The 18535-nt window shown below is 39.5% G+C and overlaps 1 protein-coding gene and 1 long non-coding RNA gene across 25 annotated transcripts in view; both read right to left on the bottom strand.

Annotated features, from left to right (window-relative positions):
• LOC137480087 (uncharacterized) lies at window positions 1-3450 on the bottom strand. Its single transcript, XR_011002699.1, has 2 exons — window positions 3372-3450; window positions 1-913 (listed from the first exon to the last, which is right to left on the bottom strand). It is a non-coding gene; the product is annotated as an uncharacterized lncRNA (long non-coding RNA).
• Window positions 3451-11575: 8125 nt separating this feature from the next.
• The window catches only part of PAX3 (paired box 3), a 73349-nt gene continuing 66389 nt past the window's right edge, over window positions 11576-18535 (bottom strand). For all 24 annotated transcript variants that reach the window (XM_068200962.1, XM_068200963.1, XM_068200960.1 and 21 more), the window contains 2 exons: window positions 12376-12622; window positions 11576-11848 (listed from right to left, as the gene is read on the bottom strand). In XM_068200962.1, the coding sequence (XP_068057063.1) occupies window positions 11814-11848; window positions 12376-12622 (282 nt within the window). In that variant the 3' untranslated portion in view covers window positions 11576-11813. The remainder of the gene's footprint in view (window positions 11849-12375; window positions 12623-18535) is intronic.

The raw sequence follows: 18535 nt of genomic DNA, 5'->3' as shown, positions 1-18535 counted from the left end.
TGTTTTTCCACTAGATGCATTTTAATTACATTTTGCAGATGTTTTTTTCAATCTTTTGCCATAGCATATGAAATTAATTTTTGAGGGGAGGGAATGCAAGAGGAGCTTTTCTATATTTACATGTTAAATAGTATTTGCTGGTCTAGGCAAAATGCATTCTGCTATTCCAGGGAGGCTCTTCCCAGGGATACTACACTCCAGTTCCCAGGTCTGAAGGACTCAGAAGCAGCAGCATTCCACTGCAGTGGGCATATGCATACACAAACTAGTCCTTTGTCTCCAATTCAGGGTCTCTGTGTAGGATGGATTCCCATTCTTGCTGCACCAAACCAGAAGCAAAAGCCAAAAAATGTCCACTTTTCACTCTCATTTTAAAGTTTCTAAGATTTCTCCAAAATTTAGAAAATATATATTCCACCAACAAATGGATTACAAGAAAACAAAAGAAAGAAAATTCTTTTTCCTTTACCTATTTTAAGCAATACTCTGACTTATTGTGAGGGTAATTGTTGAACAAGATAAATGTGTAGATCTTCACTTGAGATCTTGGCAGCAGAGACAGTCCGGTGCATTTTGCAGAGTATTTTGGTTTAAGGAGTTCAAAGAATACTTTCTTCTTCAAAGTCAAATTTCATCACCGCTGGCCGGGTCATGTTCCACTTCTTATTTCGATTCCTATCCTCGATGAAGTCCTGGTAAGGATCTTGCTTTGAAACTGCTTTCTTCGAGCGTACATAACCAAAGAAGACAGTTAATGCCAGGAAAGAGTAAAACAACATGACAAAGAGGATGAAGAAATAGGCGTTGTCATATGGTTTGTATTGTGGCTCTTTTTGTTCTGTAGCATTTTTCCTCGTGTCCAGGTTCCTTTCCAGAAGTTGCAGAACACATTGCGAGATGAGAGAAGCTAAAGCTGTTTGGTTCATTTTGGGGAGTTAAAAAGCATGTCAGAAAATAGAGGGGAGTGAGCATCGAGGGGCCCCAAGAGATGCTTCATTGAAATGGGACTCTGTCCACCAGCTCTGGCAGAGCTGGATCTGGCCTGGGACCGTTTCCTCTTTTGGTAAGGAATGCTGTTAAGCACTTATTGGGTCTCAGTCATTTGATAATGAGGCATTTGGCTGATAAGCCTGCCTTGTCTGTCAAGTCTGTGAATAATAACAATAATAGAACAATAACAAATCCCTGAAACACACATCTGCCAGGCAGTTTAAAATGTGTGATTTAATTTTTAATTCCCCTACCCCCACAATATTTGGGCAACAAATCTGCTCAGGTTACTAGGTGAAATGACTTTTAAAGCACCAGTGGTTTAGGGGAAGAAGGAAAAAAATACGGTGTTTCAGTCAGCTACTATCTACAAGTTAAACATGAAAAATTAAATTTGAACTCAAATTTGACAGCCTTGGAGCTTAGGTGTAAAGTTGACACTTCTAATGTGTTTGCATTGAGCATTAGGACTGGTAGCCTGTTGTTGTGTGCTGCCAAAAATATGTGACACACTGGAAATATGCAAGAGAGCAATATCCAAACAGAAAAGAACTGCTTATAAAGTCATTCTGGAATATGAAACCTTTGACTGCCACTGACAAGTGGACTACACTGAATATTTTCAGACAAAGAGCAAGGAGGTTAAGTCTTCTCCAGTGTGGTTTGTCACAGGTCATGTCTACTTGCATAATAATAGCAGAACAGTGCTCCGTGGATTCCTGCTTCCTATTGTATTTTACAGGCTGGGTCACTCTAAAGTAAATTGTTGTTTTACAAAGTAGTGAAACCTTATCTTGCTACAAAAAAAAAAGTCCTTACTGCCACAAACGACAATACCAGCTGTTTCTTTCTGTGATCTGAATTCTGGGGAATAAGCACCATGACTTTGAAGTGGAGAGCACATCACCAGACTAACAGTTTGCCAACTCTGCACTGTTTCTTTAGGCCTGACCCCCTGAACTGATTGTATGATGACTAATTCACATGCTAAGATTGCAGTATATCGGTATCACTAAACAGCCTGCATTTGTCATTAAGGGTTCCTTGTAAAAAGAAAGATGAAAGTGAAGTCTGTAATTTTATATGAGCAGCAGACTATGGTATAAGTACATTTAGAACATGCAACTTCTAGAAGAAATGCTCACTTCCACATTTTAACTATTTGTTTTAAAATCAGCCTTTAAAAAAAAAATAGAAAGAAAAAAGATTTAAAATTCCAATAAAGAGCAATTCCAAATCCTGATCTTGGTTGGGGCCAAGTTGTAGGAGGGATCCAATTCACCTATTCCTGTGGGTAACGGAGAAGATATTCAGGGGACCTAATCTTGTTTTGAGGCAACAGAAGTTTTATCAGCAGTCTAACTACAAATAAAATACATGCATTAAGCTAGTATAAAATCTTCAGGGGAACTATGCCCAATTTATATTCATGTAACTGGAAAAGGATTTTCATTTAGGCTCTGCAACTTTTCCAGAACTCTGTAAATTCTTAGTGTTTGTTTGTTTTTTAAGGAATTTGCTCCAGTAAAAGAAGCCTGCAATTCTGCATAAATTAAGTTGGACACATGTTAATCCCTGTACATTTCTTGCCTGCTTGAGAAACACATGACCTCTGTTGGCCAGTTTCTGGGGCTTTTGAGATTAGCAGAAAAAAAAAAAAAATAAAGGGGGTTTTGAGGGGTAGGACAGCACATCAGTGTCAAGAATTGAGTGACAAAAATCACACCAGTGAATTCACAGTGGCAGTTTTGGGTATGCAATCAACAAGGAATGCTGTGCTTCACCTTGCCTCTTAAAACATAGCTTCAGCCTGATTCTTGAGATGCATACTCATTATTTCCTAGAAATAAGTGTTTTAACTCATCTTATGCTATGCAGTGTACTGGAATCCTCACATGTCTAAGCAGTTTTCTAGTGCTCGATGAAAGGCACAAAAAAACTTTGTTTCTCCAGCATTCAGACAGTCAGAGCCACATCAGCCTAAGCCTGGAAGATAAATTACTGTGTTAACACTGGGTCATGTTGTCAGTACGTGGGCTTCATTCCACAGGTATCTCACAAACCCAGAATCCTGGCCCAACAAACTCAATGTGACACATTCCCTGTCCAAGACCTGGGCTGTGACATGCCCAGGTCACCCAGAGGAGAGGCCACTCGAGGCCACCCTTAGCAAAACTGATGCTGCATGTCACCAGTTGCCATGTGGCTGCTCACAGAGCTGTCTCCACACCACCTGAGAAAGGCTGCTGTTCAAAGGAAGACTCACTTGGGGTTGTGATGGTGGCCTCTGCAGGAAAGGCTTAAAGGGTTAGCACCCTCACAGCACAGCTCATTCCCTCCAGACTGGGAGGAGCTGCTCAGGGGTGAACCACAGAGCTCACCTGTGCTGCTCTGCTTGGCCCCTCCTGAAATGCTCTGGCCCAAACACACCTCCACCAGGAGTGAGATGACGTGATCCAACCCCTATCAAAAGCAGATGTTTATTCATCTTCCTGCTCACCTCGAGAAGACTGGTCTTCTTTTAACTTGGGGAGTTTCTGGACACTGTTTCTGCATCTTGTTGAAGGCATCAGTGTTCTGCTAGGTTACACAAACAAACATTGCTTTTAAAGTTGCTTTTTCTCTCCTTTTTTCACCCTCCCCCAAACAGTTAAAAGTACATAATGGTGCTTTGAACAAGATCCTAAAGAGCTATTTCCATAAAGTGATCCAATTCTTTTTAGAGATGTAAGTACATGAAATTCTTCAAATGCAGGGGGACAATGAGTGAAGATTAAAAAGAAAGTAAAAGATTAAAAGGAAAAGACCATAAGAAAAACTCAAAGGGAGGGAAAAGATCAAAAAAGAGGATTAACCATGTTACTTGTTGTTTTTCAGAAATTAAAGAAGTATGGAGGATAAGGAATTTGTTTCCTTTTGGCCCTAGAAAAATGCCAATTATGGTAGCTAAATTGCCAGGATCACATATCAGTATGCTTTGGAAATGTGAGAAATGGATGGGAAATATAAACACAGGGCAATAGCTTACAGTTATGTTATGAATTAAGCCACAAAAATATCAAGATTTAGTCACTGAACAAGCTGCCAAAGTTAATCTTTCTTGATGATCTTGAGCAGAATCAGAATAGAAGTAACAGAACTGTAGTTTCACAGATTGAAATTGCCTTGTTCTTTGCTATCTCTGGATCCCCACGCACCTAAAATTTCCACTAAAAATCAAAGGAAAATGCAGATGGGCATAAGATTTAACTTCTTATCTATTCTGTGTATTCTTTTTAGGAGGTGTTTTTATCTTTAACAGTAAAAAAATTAAAAACTCCAAGTTGCTCTTTGGCAAGAGCACTTGTGATATTATCCATGCTAGTAGAGATTATATTTTCCTTTACATGGGGGGTGAAGAAAATGCTTTATTCCAGATCCTTCAACTATCTGGCATTTATGTAGCCCTTTATGAATAAGGATTACAAAAGGAGGTAGGTAAGGGTTTCTGCCACAAGTTCGATGCATGTCTAAACCCCAGAGTTTATTTACAGAATCTACAGGGTTATTTGAGCCAAACCAAGTATCTTTACCAAGTCTCACAGGTGGTTTTGCTGTGCTTGGTTCTCAGCAAGGCAGGGCAAGCCAGCCCTGCACCCTGTCCCTGTCCCTGGGCTCAGCACCTGGCTGGGGCAGGCAGAGACCTCCCACCTGAGGCTGTCTCAGCACTGGCAGGCACAGTCTGGGTCATGGCTGGCTCCAGCAAAATGCTCTGAAACCAAAGCAGGCTACGGCAAAGGCTCACAGGAGTGAGCCTGGCAAGTGCAGTGACCAAGCCAATCCCCAGGGGATCCTGTTCTCCTGCATATCCCATTGCTGCTCACACATGGATCACCCGGGACCTCTGCAGCACTGGCACAGCCCTGCCATGTTCCAGGAGCACCTGAAAGGGAGGGGGATTTAATTCTGCACAGTGCTCCATGCACCAGGAGCCAACTCCAGAAATGGCACGTGCTGTTCCCAGCCATTCTCAAAGGATCGACTGAGCTCTATCCAAAGGCAGCACTTCTGGGAACATCTCTGCCCTGGCTGCTCCCCTCAGCCACCCCTTGCTGACCCCACACAGATGAGAAAAATGCACTTTTAGGGGTACTGAGGGACCACAGCATCATCTCCCCTTCACCCACTGTACAGCTTCCCTGGGACAGCAACACCCATGTGGAAAAACTGTATTTGGGGCTAACCCTCAGCAGAAAAAATCCCTCTGGTTTCTCAGAGGATTCCCAGCAGGGTTCCTGCTGTCTCTCCACCCACCCACGGGGAAAGCTGTGCTGTTTCCGCTGCACGTGGCATCTGGACCTCCTGGCACCAGAGACACCAGATGGCTCACACACCCTGAGCCCGGCCCAGCACCAGCACCTCCCAGCCCAGTGCGTCCCCTTGATGTTCCCAGGCCCAGCAGGCCAGAAGCTGCTCCTGGCAGTGGCTCTGTGCTCTCCTCAGAGCTGTGTGAGGGCCATGTTTTGGCTGCTCCCCACATGCTCTGCAATTGCCCCCCTTGACCCCCCACCATCCCCACGCCATGCCTGGCATGGCAGCACTGCACGGCACTCAGAAACCCTTCTGGGCTCTAAAGGAAAAGCTGAACTCCACCTTAACTTTCCACACACATTCATTATCCCCTTTTCAAATCAGGCAGCCATGACTGCGCAAATATTTCCCTCAGGTTTCAGTGCCAGGTGGAACAGTGATGAGAGGTTTTGGGAGCACTGCAGTTGGTGCTGGTGCTGCCGGTCAGAGTCTTTGGGAAGAGCAAGGGAAAGAGAAATTCTGAGCTGATGCAGGCACTGGGGTGAAAGGTGTGGCTATTGGACACCTGCAGAGTGGCTGGACTCAAGTTTGTTGGAGAGCCACAAGGGAAAGGGATGCAATGAGGAGAAAACATGATATTGAGGGCAAAGTGCGTGTTCCACCACCTGGAGACTTCAGATGGGAACGGTGGAAAAAGAGTTCAGTCAAACACTGTGTCATGAACTCCACAGAGGGGCAAGGCCGCAGTGATGCTCTGTGGTTCATGTAGTGCAGAGCCAGATGGTCCCTGGAAGCCACACCACCCCAGCCCAAACAGCCCCTTCCCCAGGATAAGTGGGGCCAAAACAGCATTTCAAAACACTCAGGAGATTTGTACCCTCAGTTAATTATTCTGGTATTGGCCATGGGGCCACTCACATGACAGTGGCTCCAAAGACATTTTTTCCATCTGTGAATTTCTGAATTATTAAATACCATGGTTTGAGTGTGCAGAGTACCTGTAACCATCACCCTTTTAAAGTTAAAATTTTAGAGGTATGTACATTTGAAATCATTATGAGGAAATGCATATATATGGGAAGAAAAATGTTTGGGTAAATAAAACTGAGTCTGTGAGAAAAAAAAATGGATAATTGTACAGAGCCATGAGAAGAACCAAGACCATAATTGTGTACAGCATAAGCAAAGATACCCGTGTGAGCCCTGAAGGGAGGGGAGTGTGGGGAGAAACAAGTAGCTTGACATTTGGTTATGGCCTAAGGGACAAACTTTGCTGAGGATGAAGACACTGAATGGTTAATAAAGCTTCTGAACTGTTTCCAATTCTCAGACAAGGAAGCAATAGTTCCGCTCTTACCAGCAACTGCTCTTTCATATTTGTGTATCAAGCTGGCTTTATTAAATTATTCAGCAAAGGTCAAATGTGATGTGTCTTCCTAGTTTTATTATGATTTTTCATGGCATTGCCTGAGTAGCTGAATAATAAACAGTGCATGTCAAAATGCTGCAGTGTCCAAGCTGTCCAAAGCCACCCTGGGTTAATTAGTCACTGGTTCTGAGGCCATGTAAATGCACTAAGCAAAGATTTCAACTGTGTATGAACACTGCAAAGTGTTTTTGTGGGAACCATGATGGCAAAACAGAGCCAAGCACTAGCACTGTGTACACATCCTGAGTTTGAAGCCTGTTTGTATGATAAATACCTGTAAGTTTTTGAACCTGACTAATCCTCTAGCTGTAGCATTTTGCTCCCTGAGACTGATGGGAATTTCCCAGCCTGTGGTGAGCTGACCAGAAGTTCTGGGAGGGAATAGGGAGTGAAAATCTGACACATCAAATGGCCTTTTACCTGCAATGACCACAGAAGCAGACTGCAAGTTTTATTATTGTATAATAGACAAATATCTTGAACAGATTCAAATCAACTCATGTGCTTCTTTAAATAACCCTAGGACTCTCCAGTTGCTCTAGGGAATATCTGGATGTTATTGAAAAAGTGAAAATAAATTTAAAATGGGATCTTCTAATCAGGATTCAGATTTCCTTGCAATTAAGCAGAACATTGATGTGAGCAATACAAGAAAGTTTATAAATTCAAGCTGTTCCAGGTTTCTGATGGTCACATTGATATTGCCTTAAATTAATTTCTTATTCTTATTCTTCTTATATTAGAAGAATATCTTATCTTCTATTATAAGAATAACAAATATTCTTATTTCTTCTTATTATTATTCTTCTTATTTCATAAAAAGGTATCTTCTAGTAATCCACTTTATAGATTTTAAGGCCAGAAAACTTTATGGACAGCAAATGTTGAGAATGTTCATGGTTGCCAACACAGCAAAAATGTATGCTTTACACATCAGCAGCAACCAGAGATAATGCATTTCTTAAATGTGTGAGAATACATCACAGAATTCAGACATAACTAATAGTTTACATGCTGTTGTCTGCCATACTTCTGAGAAAATGCAGACAACCCTGCTACCAAAAAATATTAGTGCATGTGATAATTTGGGATGGGGTTTGGAATTGCAAAGTTAAGTAGCTGTGTATTTTTTCATTAATTTAGAGATACAGGTTACAGACCTGTAGCCAGATATTTTGTGTTTGAATTTGCACAAACCTTAACCTAGGGATTAAAAACTTAACTCTAATACCACATAGGTGCAGAAGCAGATTTCTGAGGACACAGAGCCTGTTTGACAATCAGCTATTTTCAGTGAAGATTTGTAGATTGGAATAGGCATTTTGTGCCTTTCAAAATAGCCCAGAAAGATACACTTCAACAGCATTTGTTATTTGGATAGAGACTTTTGAGCAATACTGAGTAGAAAACCCTGTGAGATTATTGGAGAAAAATGTTTATTTCTAGCTTTTATTTAAACAAGAAACACTGAAATATCTAGGGAAAAGGATAATAGGTGTCATTAAAAATTATTTTTTTCCTAGCCCATTCATTAATGCCCAGATAAAGGAGTAGCAATACATACTAAAGTATGGCAAAGTGCATATACTGGGTATTGTGATGGGAGTAGAAGTCATTTCTAGATAAAGGAAAACTTAATAATAAATTAAAAATCATAGTAGTGACACGAAGAAAAAAAAATTATGAAAACCTATCTCTCAAAAGCTTCCAGTGAGATGACAGACAAGTTGGCTAAGCAGCTGTTGTGATTTATTTCCATCTTGTAAAATATGCACACTCACACACAGAAAAAAGGAAAATAAGAGGAGGGAGCCTGAGACCTGCCCTTTCTGCACTCATGAGTGAGTGGAGCTTGGACTCCATTGCTGTGAGCACATTCCTCCCAGCTATTACATGGCTTTTCTGTCAAATGCAATATCCACGGCAGGCTCATTCCCCTTTGACTTTGTGAGCATTCAGGATTCATATCCCAGAAGCACATGTGGTTCCCAAGAACCTCTTCAGTCTTGACAGTGATAACAAGAAGGGATCAACAGCTTCCCAAGTTATCCTTATAGCTCTGTCAAAGATTTCTGCAGCACATAATAAATCAAGTTACTGCTTAGTCCCTCTGGCCCAGCTCCTCCCTTCCCATGACAAGAGCTCAAACCAGTTCTCCACTGCATGGCTTGACTGAGAAGAATGGATGATTTTCAAAGAATAACAGAATGGCTGAGGTTGGAAGGGACCTTAAAGATCATCCAGCTCCAACCCCCCACCATGGGCAGGGACAGGCCCTTTCTCTCCCTGTCTCTCTTGTTTCCAGTCTCTCCTGCTCTGCATTAGGCTCTTACACAGGAAAGTGCTTGGGACACCCTTGAGAAGAGGATGGAGCAGCCAAAATGCCCAAAATGCCCAAAATTCCCTAATGTGAGGTCAGTAGAGTACCTCAGTGGGATTGAGGGGATGGGGAGAAATCACAGCTCCCCCACCCCTGCAGCTGCTGGAACAGGAAAGGAAGGTGACATTTTTCAATCACCCTGTGACAAGAGTACACTCCTTCTGGGAAGGAGCACTCATCACCCAGTTCCAGACTGTGTAAGCAAGTAGGATTCTACCCAGTGGTTTACAGAAAAAAGATTGCAAGTGGGAAATAGAAGTTTACATGGCCTTTGCAGTAAGCCTAGGACATGAGACAATTGCCAAGAACTAAGTCCTTGGAAGCAACATTGAAAAAAACCAGAAAAAATAGCAGTTTAGAGCAGGGAATAGGTGTTAATAAGAGAGTTTAAAATTTTAATTGTCTCAGAAGTTAAAAAGTGTATCAGAGAAACAGAAACTGGAAAGGGAAAAAAAAAAAAAAGAAATCTCCTTTCCCCATTTTTAATGTCCTCTGTTCAAGAAATGTGTTCCTTCCTTTTCTGATGGATGAGGGCTAGACTTAAAAGAACAAAATAAAATAAAATGCACATGGAAAAAAGGCAGAAAGAAATTAAAGGTGGCTACATCCCCTACAAAATAATGAGGAAATTAAATGTTCACCATTAAATGTTCACCAAGTCTGGGGTGAAGAAAAATTCCCTTGCACACTGATGTGGCAGTAGAATTTACTCCACCCATTTTGAAGGGTCTTCCCCATGTTACAATCAGTTTGTGTGTAAGCCTATTAAAAATTCTTGAGGTTTCTGAGGAAAAAAAATATAATTCAGGACAGATACCACCCATAACTGACTACAAAGTCCCTGCATTTTCTGAAGCCATCCTGGTTGCCCTACTTGGGCTGCTATTTTCTTTCTTTCTATGCTACTTTCTTTTAAATGCATGGCAAGGGCTTTTCCCTTGTTGGGAAGATGCATTACTGGTACCCATGGTGCTCAGAAAATGCAGAGTTCATTATCTCACACACAGCCATACACACACAGAGTTCCACATGGCACACAAGCAGTACTTGGGCACAGAGGCTGCCCAGTGCTCCCCCCAGTCCAGGATGTGTGCAGAATACACTCATATAATGAATACAGAGTGCATCGAAGATAACATGGTTTATTTCTTCATGATATTCAGATTAAAATGTATCAATGTATTTATCACAATACTACATTTTAGGACAAAATCATCAGTGCTTTGAAAGTCTTCATAATGTTTATTCATTATAAATAGTAAATATTTACTGAACTTTTTACATGAAAGACATTTGTATTTGTTTTCTTTTTTTGTTTTTGTTTGTTTGTTTGTTTGGGTTTTTCTTTTTTTTACAACACATTTTGTTGTAGAGGCTGCAACACAAAGATAATATTTCATTTTTCCATCACCCTTAAGACCGTTGTGTGAACTAACCTCTGTACTGAACCTAGTCTAACTCACTACTTCATAGTCCTTAACTCTAAAAGGAATGTATTTGTGTTCTGCCTCCCTCTTTGTTCCAAGAATAGAGAGAAATAAATAATCCCACCTTCCATCATCCTCTTCCTCTCAACATCACAAAACACAAATTTATTGACATTCTAAAATGTCACGATGCAAACTTCTTGTAAACCTTGGTTCCTATAATTATACTGTCTACATTGGGTATCGCTGTATAATTTAAACAGATGTGTCAAATACAGGTCCGTCTCTGTCTATGTCCTGTACAGCACTAAAAAACTTGTAAACGTAATCATTTCTTCCTATTGTTTCCTGAAGATGACCTTTAAATCATGATTAGCAAGCTGGATTTCAGTAATCCAGCAGACTGCAATATTTCTGTATTTTATCATCAGGAATTACGCACTGCAAAAATAAAAGTACCTGCAAAAATATAGTTCTGATTCTATATCTATGACTTTGGATGATCCCAAAGTTTGTGTGAGGTACACAGTATTGCACATTGCTAGGCAGTTATGAAAAATCAGTCGTGTTGTTGGTGGGGTTTTTTGTCTCCCATGTTTGTTTAAAAAGGTAAAACACACTGGGAAAACACAGATAAAAAGGTAAAATCTGGGTTTCATGTTACACAAGATCTCCTCTCTTGGTAAAGCCAAACCTGTGTGTGACATTTATTGACAAGGTGAATACAAAAGCACAGTAAGGTAACCAATGAGTTGCTCAGGAAGTCTTTCACACTTATCCAGCTTCCTAGGGACTGTGACATTTCCTCTTGATGACAATTTCCAGTGTGTATAGTGAGAGGCTCTTCCAACCTTGCTTCAGAAACTGAGCTGTTTTAAAGTTAGACTAAAGTCAGCACTGGATGTCAGATGAGTCAGAGTACACAGAGCTCAACTGCTCTAAGTTTAGTTTCAAAATGTTCCATTTGTCCCAATCAATGTACATTAATTTCAACAACAACAAAAAATGGAATGTTTGCCAGGCTGTGATGTTAAATACTGCTCTGTTTTGTATACCCACTCATAATGAAGCATGTCACATTTATTCATTATTGCTTTTGGCCTTTGTCTTCTGTATAGCTTTGTCCAGCCTTCAAAAGTCTACTAAAAGCTATGACTGGAGAGAATATAACAAGCTTGTTTCTCTCAGTGGGACTGCCCCAGTTTAGGCTGCACTGTGTTGAGAAGATCCCTCATATCCAAGCCTTGAAGTGAGACCGGAAAACAAGACCAGCTTTAACTTGAAGTGGACAGTTCATTTATGCAATATCTGGCTTCAGATAATGAAAGGCACCTGCAAAAAAGCAAAAGAAGCTTTTTAAGTCATGCTGTGACAACCTCACAGCATGGGGCCATGCCAACTACAGGTTGACAATGTCATATTTAATACTGATGTATCAAAGGAATGGGACTAATATTTTTATTCCTAGGACAAGTTTGACAAAACTCTATGTATCTGGGATTATATACTGTAATGATTCTTGAGCTGACCTCATTAAGAACATGTGTTTCTAATAGCGGAATGCCAGCGGTTATTTCATTTTGGACAACTCTTATGTTTTACCTAATGGCAATCAGGTTTCATGTCTCAACAATTAATAACATCAAGATGTTGTTGACATCACTTAAGAAAATAATTATGCAGCAGAAATCCTGCTCAAACAATCAGCTATCTCACCAGTGCATGGCTTTGAGGAGAAGTAGCAGTGAGCCCTGAGGATCTCTGCTCAGAACTCCCTTCCTCACAGACAGACAGACAGACAGACAGCACAGGGTGTGGGTAGGGGGGTGCCCTTCCCAGTGCCAATGTGCCGTACTCACTTTGGCCGTACTGGCCGTACTGGTAGCCCGTGACGGGGTCCATGCTGTATCCCGTGGTGCTGTAGGTTGGTGGGCAGTAGGACTGGGATGTAGGCAGGCTGTCTAAGCTCTTCATGTGCTCTAACCTCTGGCTGCAGCTGGCTGACACAGTGGTGGTGGGCTCCAGGCCCCCAGTTAGAGGGGACAGGGCATAATCAGTTTGGGGCTGGTGAGGCACACCACCGTGGTTAGTCAGGAGTCCCATTACCTAGAAAGTAGAATAACAGAAAGAGTTAAAATAGATTAAGAACTTCATTGCTTACAGAACCACAGAAGTTCTCAAATCTATAATTTGATTTCCTAAACCAGGTAGACTTGATACTTGAACTGTGCTTTGACTAGCTAATCCCAAGAGGAAGTAGAATTTGGTTGCATCATTCACCAAAATAAAATCTGATGGTTAACAAGCAATAAGAAGTGATACTGGGGCAAATAAGGAATAATTTTTTTAAAAAACTTAATTGGTTTTAGAGTGCCTGATCACCGTCCCAGCTGGGAATTCTACAGATGTTTATTCCTTGAGGACTGAATTATAAGAGAACAAAAATCAAGTAGTGGCTGTTTAACCATGATGTCCTGCATGATCTACAAACATAAAAAGCTGTGAAAAATCTCACACAATTTTCTTCTCCAAGATCAGCAACCATTACAATGAAATCAGTTTGGAGCATATCCCAGTAGCACTACTCGTGGAAGTAACAAAGAACCCCACAGAATCCTGATGTTCTGGGGGCTGGGGAAGGGGCAGAGCAGCTGTACCCCCAGTGCTGCATGCCCTGTGTGCTGTAAAGAAGTGAATGTGCAAGAGTAAAGTGCTGGTCATAACACCAGTTGTTGAGTCCAACATCTGAGTTAGAGGACACAACACAAAGGGTTAGGCACTCCAGAGTGACTTCAAGTCAGCTGTGACTCCTTTATTAAGCTGCTTCTACAGGGACAATTACGAAATCAGTAGCTTAAAAGAGTTTACTGGAAAATACATGCTTGTCCCTATAAAAACCCAGCCCCCTAGGCCACAATTTCCAGTAGAGGAGCAAGAAAAAAATCCAAAACCATCTGCATTTTCAAGCATGGAACTACAGTGAAAAGTTCTTGTTGTTCAAAAATCTCTTCCACTACAGGTTGGTGAATGTTTCCTTTCCTGGCACACCACTGTAGAACATTTTGAAAATAAGTGTATGACTGAGATTTGCTTTCTTTTGCTGAAATACATTGCACTTCAGTGCCTGACAAACATTCTGCAGCTTCTAATGGATGGGTGACATACAACTTCTGCCAAAACTGCGTATTGTGATAATTTACAGGCTGTTCTTGCTCCAAAAAGGCATTACAATTATCTGAAATGTGCTATTTGATAATCATTTGTGTATCAAGCAATTTTTGCCGTAAACTAAAGAGAGTTTTAAAAAATTTAAGTCTATTTGTTAAAGACTAAATTTAACCTCATAAGAACAGATCTTTTTCCTAAGGTTCTGATGCTCCTCCTGGAACTGTACTTGTTTTCCATCACAAACTTTAGTATAATTATTATTTTAGTACTATCACTGTAGGGAGCTTGTGTTTCCAGCTCTGAGTTGTTTGCTTTATTGTAGGTTTGGGTTTTTTTCTTAATAAACAGATGAAAAAAGATCCAGAGATAGTGATTTAGGTAGGAAAGACCTGCCCAGTTTTTACATGTCTGATTAGGAAAAGAGCAAGAAGTAGAAACAGAGTAGTTCAGAAAGAGAAACCCAGATCGCTGCATCCAGACCACAAAATATGTTTGCATCAAATGCACCCAAGATATCTCACTAAAAAAAAAAATGCAGAGAAAGAAATTCAGTTACTACGTATAGCACTGGAATGTTCGCTTCTGCTTCACTGAGCAGAAAAACATGAGTTTAACCAGTGGTATTTGCTGAATGTTTCACAAACTGAAGTATTAATGCAAAAAGAAATTCCAAAATACATGCAAAGACTGCATTCAGATACTGAAACCTTACAACTTTAAAAAGTTTTTTATAAGCATTTGCTTATAAAAGCAAGATTAATTTGGATTCAGGATGTAGGATATTTTCTATTTAATTCAACAAATACATTCAATGCCCAAAACCTGTTAAAAGAATTTGTGGTTAATAATAAAACCACAACTCTGAAATCACCACAGACTGAAAAATCATGTTATCTGTACATCATTTTGTGCCAAAATTCCCCAAAAGTTGAAAATATTGGGCTCTCAAGTTTTCATTCTAAAAATTGGTTCTGAAAACTACTAAAATTTCTATTATTGTAGCAAGCTTTTCTGTATCAGAAATTTCAAGTATTTTTCTTATAACTTTGGAATTTGATATGGTCAAAAATCTAGCATGCTTAATGACCTGACACTGCATCAGTAGGACACAGCATTAGAACCTATGTTCATTCAGGTTATATTAATCCTTGTCCTTTGATATTAACACTAGTAGAGTTAAAAGAAGAGAAAAAAAAAAAAGGGGATAACTTAAACATTTACATTGAAAACTACTACTTTGGGAAATATTTATGTTGGCAGGAGTATCATGGTTTTGACTACAGTTCAAATTGCACAGGGGTTTATCAGAAATCTCAAGTGCACAACCCTTTCCACCGCCGTGTAGGGCCAGTGTGACACCAATATTTACAGGACTGCCCCACGTTTTGTTCCAAGTTCAAGAGCAGAGAGAAAGGGCTGGGCTGGGCTCATGTCCCAGCGGAGCTCTTCTCTGCCTCGGGGCTCTGCTGTCTGCCAGCACTTTTAGAACCAATTGCCAATTTGGGTAAATAACTATTTTACCAACTGCGGATTTCAGCTAGAGGTTTGTTTTAATTTAATGTTTTCAATAGACTAAAACCCGAGACAAAATTATTTGGACTTTGCCAGCAAAAAGAGTGAGCTCAAAAACTTTTGGATTGGAAGCTATTTTAAAATTGGAGATTTGTCTTGAAATTTAAACCCGGGTCCAGACAAAATCTCAAATGCCACTCAAACAGCAGTACCAACTCTATTTGGATCGAGATTTCTTTTCTTTGACAAATGAAAATTAGCATTTAGTGAGACTTACTTTAACTTTTTTTAAATTAGAAAATAATTACTCATAATTTTATTAAGCGGACATGCACCTAGTAAATATTCTAGAGCAGAACTGACTGAGCTGAAGAAAACTGAAGTCTAAACAGTAACCAACTTCCCAGAAATATCTTCCGCAGAGGCCTTCAGAATCATCCTGCAGTTGATTAGTATCTAAATAATTCGATTTTTGGTCATGTCTGTTTTGAAAGCTCTAAGGGAAGTAGCCTCAGGGCAGGAGTCTTTGCTACGGTATGTGCCATGACCTTCTCACCCATACAAGGAGTTACAGGAAGGGCATGGCTAACTTTCACCTAATCAATTAGAAATCCATTAACGGGCAATGTCTGCAAGATGCTCAGCACCCTCAGCTTAGCTGCACAGGAGACACACAAGGATCTGCATTTTGCAGCTCAAATCTTCTGTGGGCATGAAGCAGTATAGTTCTAAGTAAACAGATATGATTGCTTTATAATAATTAAGGTAGAAAATAAATGTATTCCATCTCTATACCATCCAAATTACTGGAAAATATGTGCTTCCTTCTAAATCACTTTGGGAAAACTAAATTAGTACTTATCAGTCTCGCTGACCCAGAATCCAAAGGCTGAGCTAGCACTGCATTAGAGTGATACAATAACGATTCCATTTGTTTTAGAGTAGAACTCCCACAAATGCAAAAAAAAAAAAAAAAACAGATTTTAGTTTTTTAGCTACATATATTTTGTTCTCACCTTTTACAAAACGCACACAAGAATGTTAAGGCACAGACTTTGTGCTTATACAATAAAATACAATATATAACTGATAAAATCACTCTATCAGAAAACAAAGGTGAAATTAGGAATAAGTAAACACAACACAGTAGACTGCAACAACAAAAGTCTGCAGAAAAGTTTTTAGAGAACACATCTGAAGCAACTCAAAATATTCATTAGGACAAATCCCTTGCTGGTGGAGTCAGCACAGAATCACCAGCTGAGGATATGATTGAGAAAGAGAACTCAGGGGATGAAAGCCTTAAAGGCATGAACACAATATCTGGTCCATTATCAGCGGCTGGAAAATACTTCTATTATAACCAAAATAAAGGCCATTGAACTAAAAAAAATAAGCTTATTTTATTGAAATGAAACATTCTAGCTGTTAACACAGTTAGTATTTGAAAATGTAGGATCCTCCTTAGGCACAATAAAATTCTCATATGTTTTAATTCATTTACGCATGCTTGTGTTTAATATGCTTTGTAACCATGCCTGCAATTAATATGATTTATGAGAAAAGAACATGTGCAATATTTTGTTGGGTACAGTGATACTATTTTTCCCCTCCTGTGAATGAAAGATTTAATGAAACAGCTCAAGGAAAATGGTTGGCAGTTAACATATTAAGTTGAACTGACAGAACCATGAGTAAACTTTAGCACAGTTAATGATATCCTCTTATCTGACCCTGACACATTTGCAGCATGTAATTTACAGAAGCTCTGTCCAGGGAATCTTGACAAATGCTCCTAACGATGTCAGGGCAATGTTCCATTCTAATGTAAAACAGATGTGGGTCAGATACCCTCATTCATCACTAACACTGAAAATTTTAAACTCCTTCCGAGATGAATGGCATTACCTGCTGTTAACTCTCTTCACTGTAGAGAAATCTCTTAAAAAACAAAATATTGCCCAAGAAAGAACAAAAAAAGGATTGTTAACACTCACTATAATGAGAGATTTTAGAGGATTAATTAATTAGCTATATGGATCTATACCTGTAGGATCCTAGCACCATGCTGCTGATTCATTTCATATATATGAATATTTCTATTTAATACAAGAAACATGACAGAAATCAATTTTTTGCCAAATGGCAAGTCCTGGCAACCACATACTTGGTTAATGAAAGTAAGAGCAAATGTACTGACTTTGGACATTGATGATCTAACCCGCTGCATACTCATAGCAAATGAGACCTCATAGTGATTTCACACCCCCAGGTATCACTGGTACCCACACTGGAATTAGAGAAGGTGCCCTGGTGCTCATTTAGGAAAATTAAGAGGATAACTTGATTCTTTCATCAAATACATTTTTATCCACAGAAAATTACCAATTTTCAAAACATTATTACAGTCTGTCACAAAATTCATGTCTTTTTTAAAGTGCTAATACCACAGAGTCCCAGAACTTGGTAACATCACCGAAATAGTAAGATCAGCTAATTCTTGAGCCCCTGGTATGAAAAGCAACCAAAGATGACTGAAAATGTAAAACAAACCTCAAAGATGAACATATACTCATAATTTATGAATATATAAGCATATCTATGCAATTAAACATCTCACAACTTTTTCAGGCAGCCCCAGAGACTGGAGTCCCATGACTTTAAATGCTCAACTATGGCAATATTACTCAAAAGAATTCATAACAATCCTAAATTTCGTATTAGGTTGCTCTTTGCCTGTGAACTCTCCTCCTCCCACCTTCTATTCAGCCCCCAACACAAAAGAAGGATTCTGGCCATTATAAACACCAGCCCAGCTGTCACTAGCTCAGCTCTCACACACCTTCCCTCAACAATTGGGATGTATGGATTTGTTATGGCTGAAAGCAAAACAAACCAAAAGAAAAAAGTTAAGGTGGACATTCAAAAACATATAGTTTAAACAGTCACCTGTTTTTTTTTTTCTGCTACATTAATGTATTTAGTAAATATGTTATACCATCTATAAATGTATACTTCTATAAAATATAGACTATTTTATATAAAATATGAGATATTTACAAAATAAATAATATGTGTTGTTATTTTTACACAGTAACAATTACAAAACTATTAAACCTCATCTATTTTACTCACAGAAACAAAAAATAATTAACCCCATTGTCTGAACTTCTGGTTTTCAATTTAAAAAAAGAAAAAAGAACAAAAACTTGTGTTCATGAAGATTATATCATGTGAATTAACATTCTTACTCACTAAGAAATCCATGCCCTATCTCATGTTCTTAGGTCATTAAGCAAAGAGCTCTCAAAGCCAAGCGCATCATGCCAAAGATCATGA

Source organism: Anomalospiza imberbis, chromosome 10, assembly GCF_031753505.1.
Source record: "Anomalospiza imberbis isolate Cuckoo-Finch-1a 21T00152 chromosome 10, ASM3175350v1, whole genome shotgun sequence".
NCBI classification, from domain to species: domain Eukaryota; kingdom Metazoa; phylum Chordata; class Aves; order Passeriformes; family Viduidae; genus Anomalospiza; species Anomalospiza imberbis.
The sequence above is the reverse complement of the archived record's forward strand: the minus strand, read 5'-3'. Positions and strand labels throughout refer to the sequence as shown.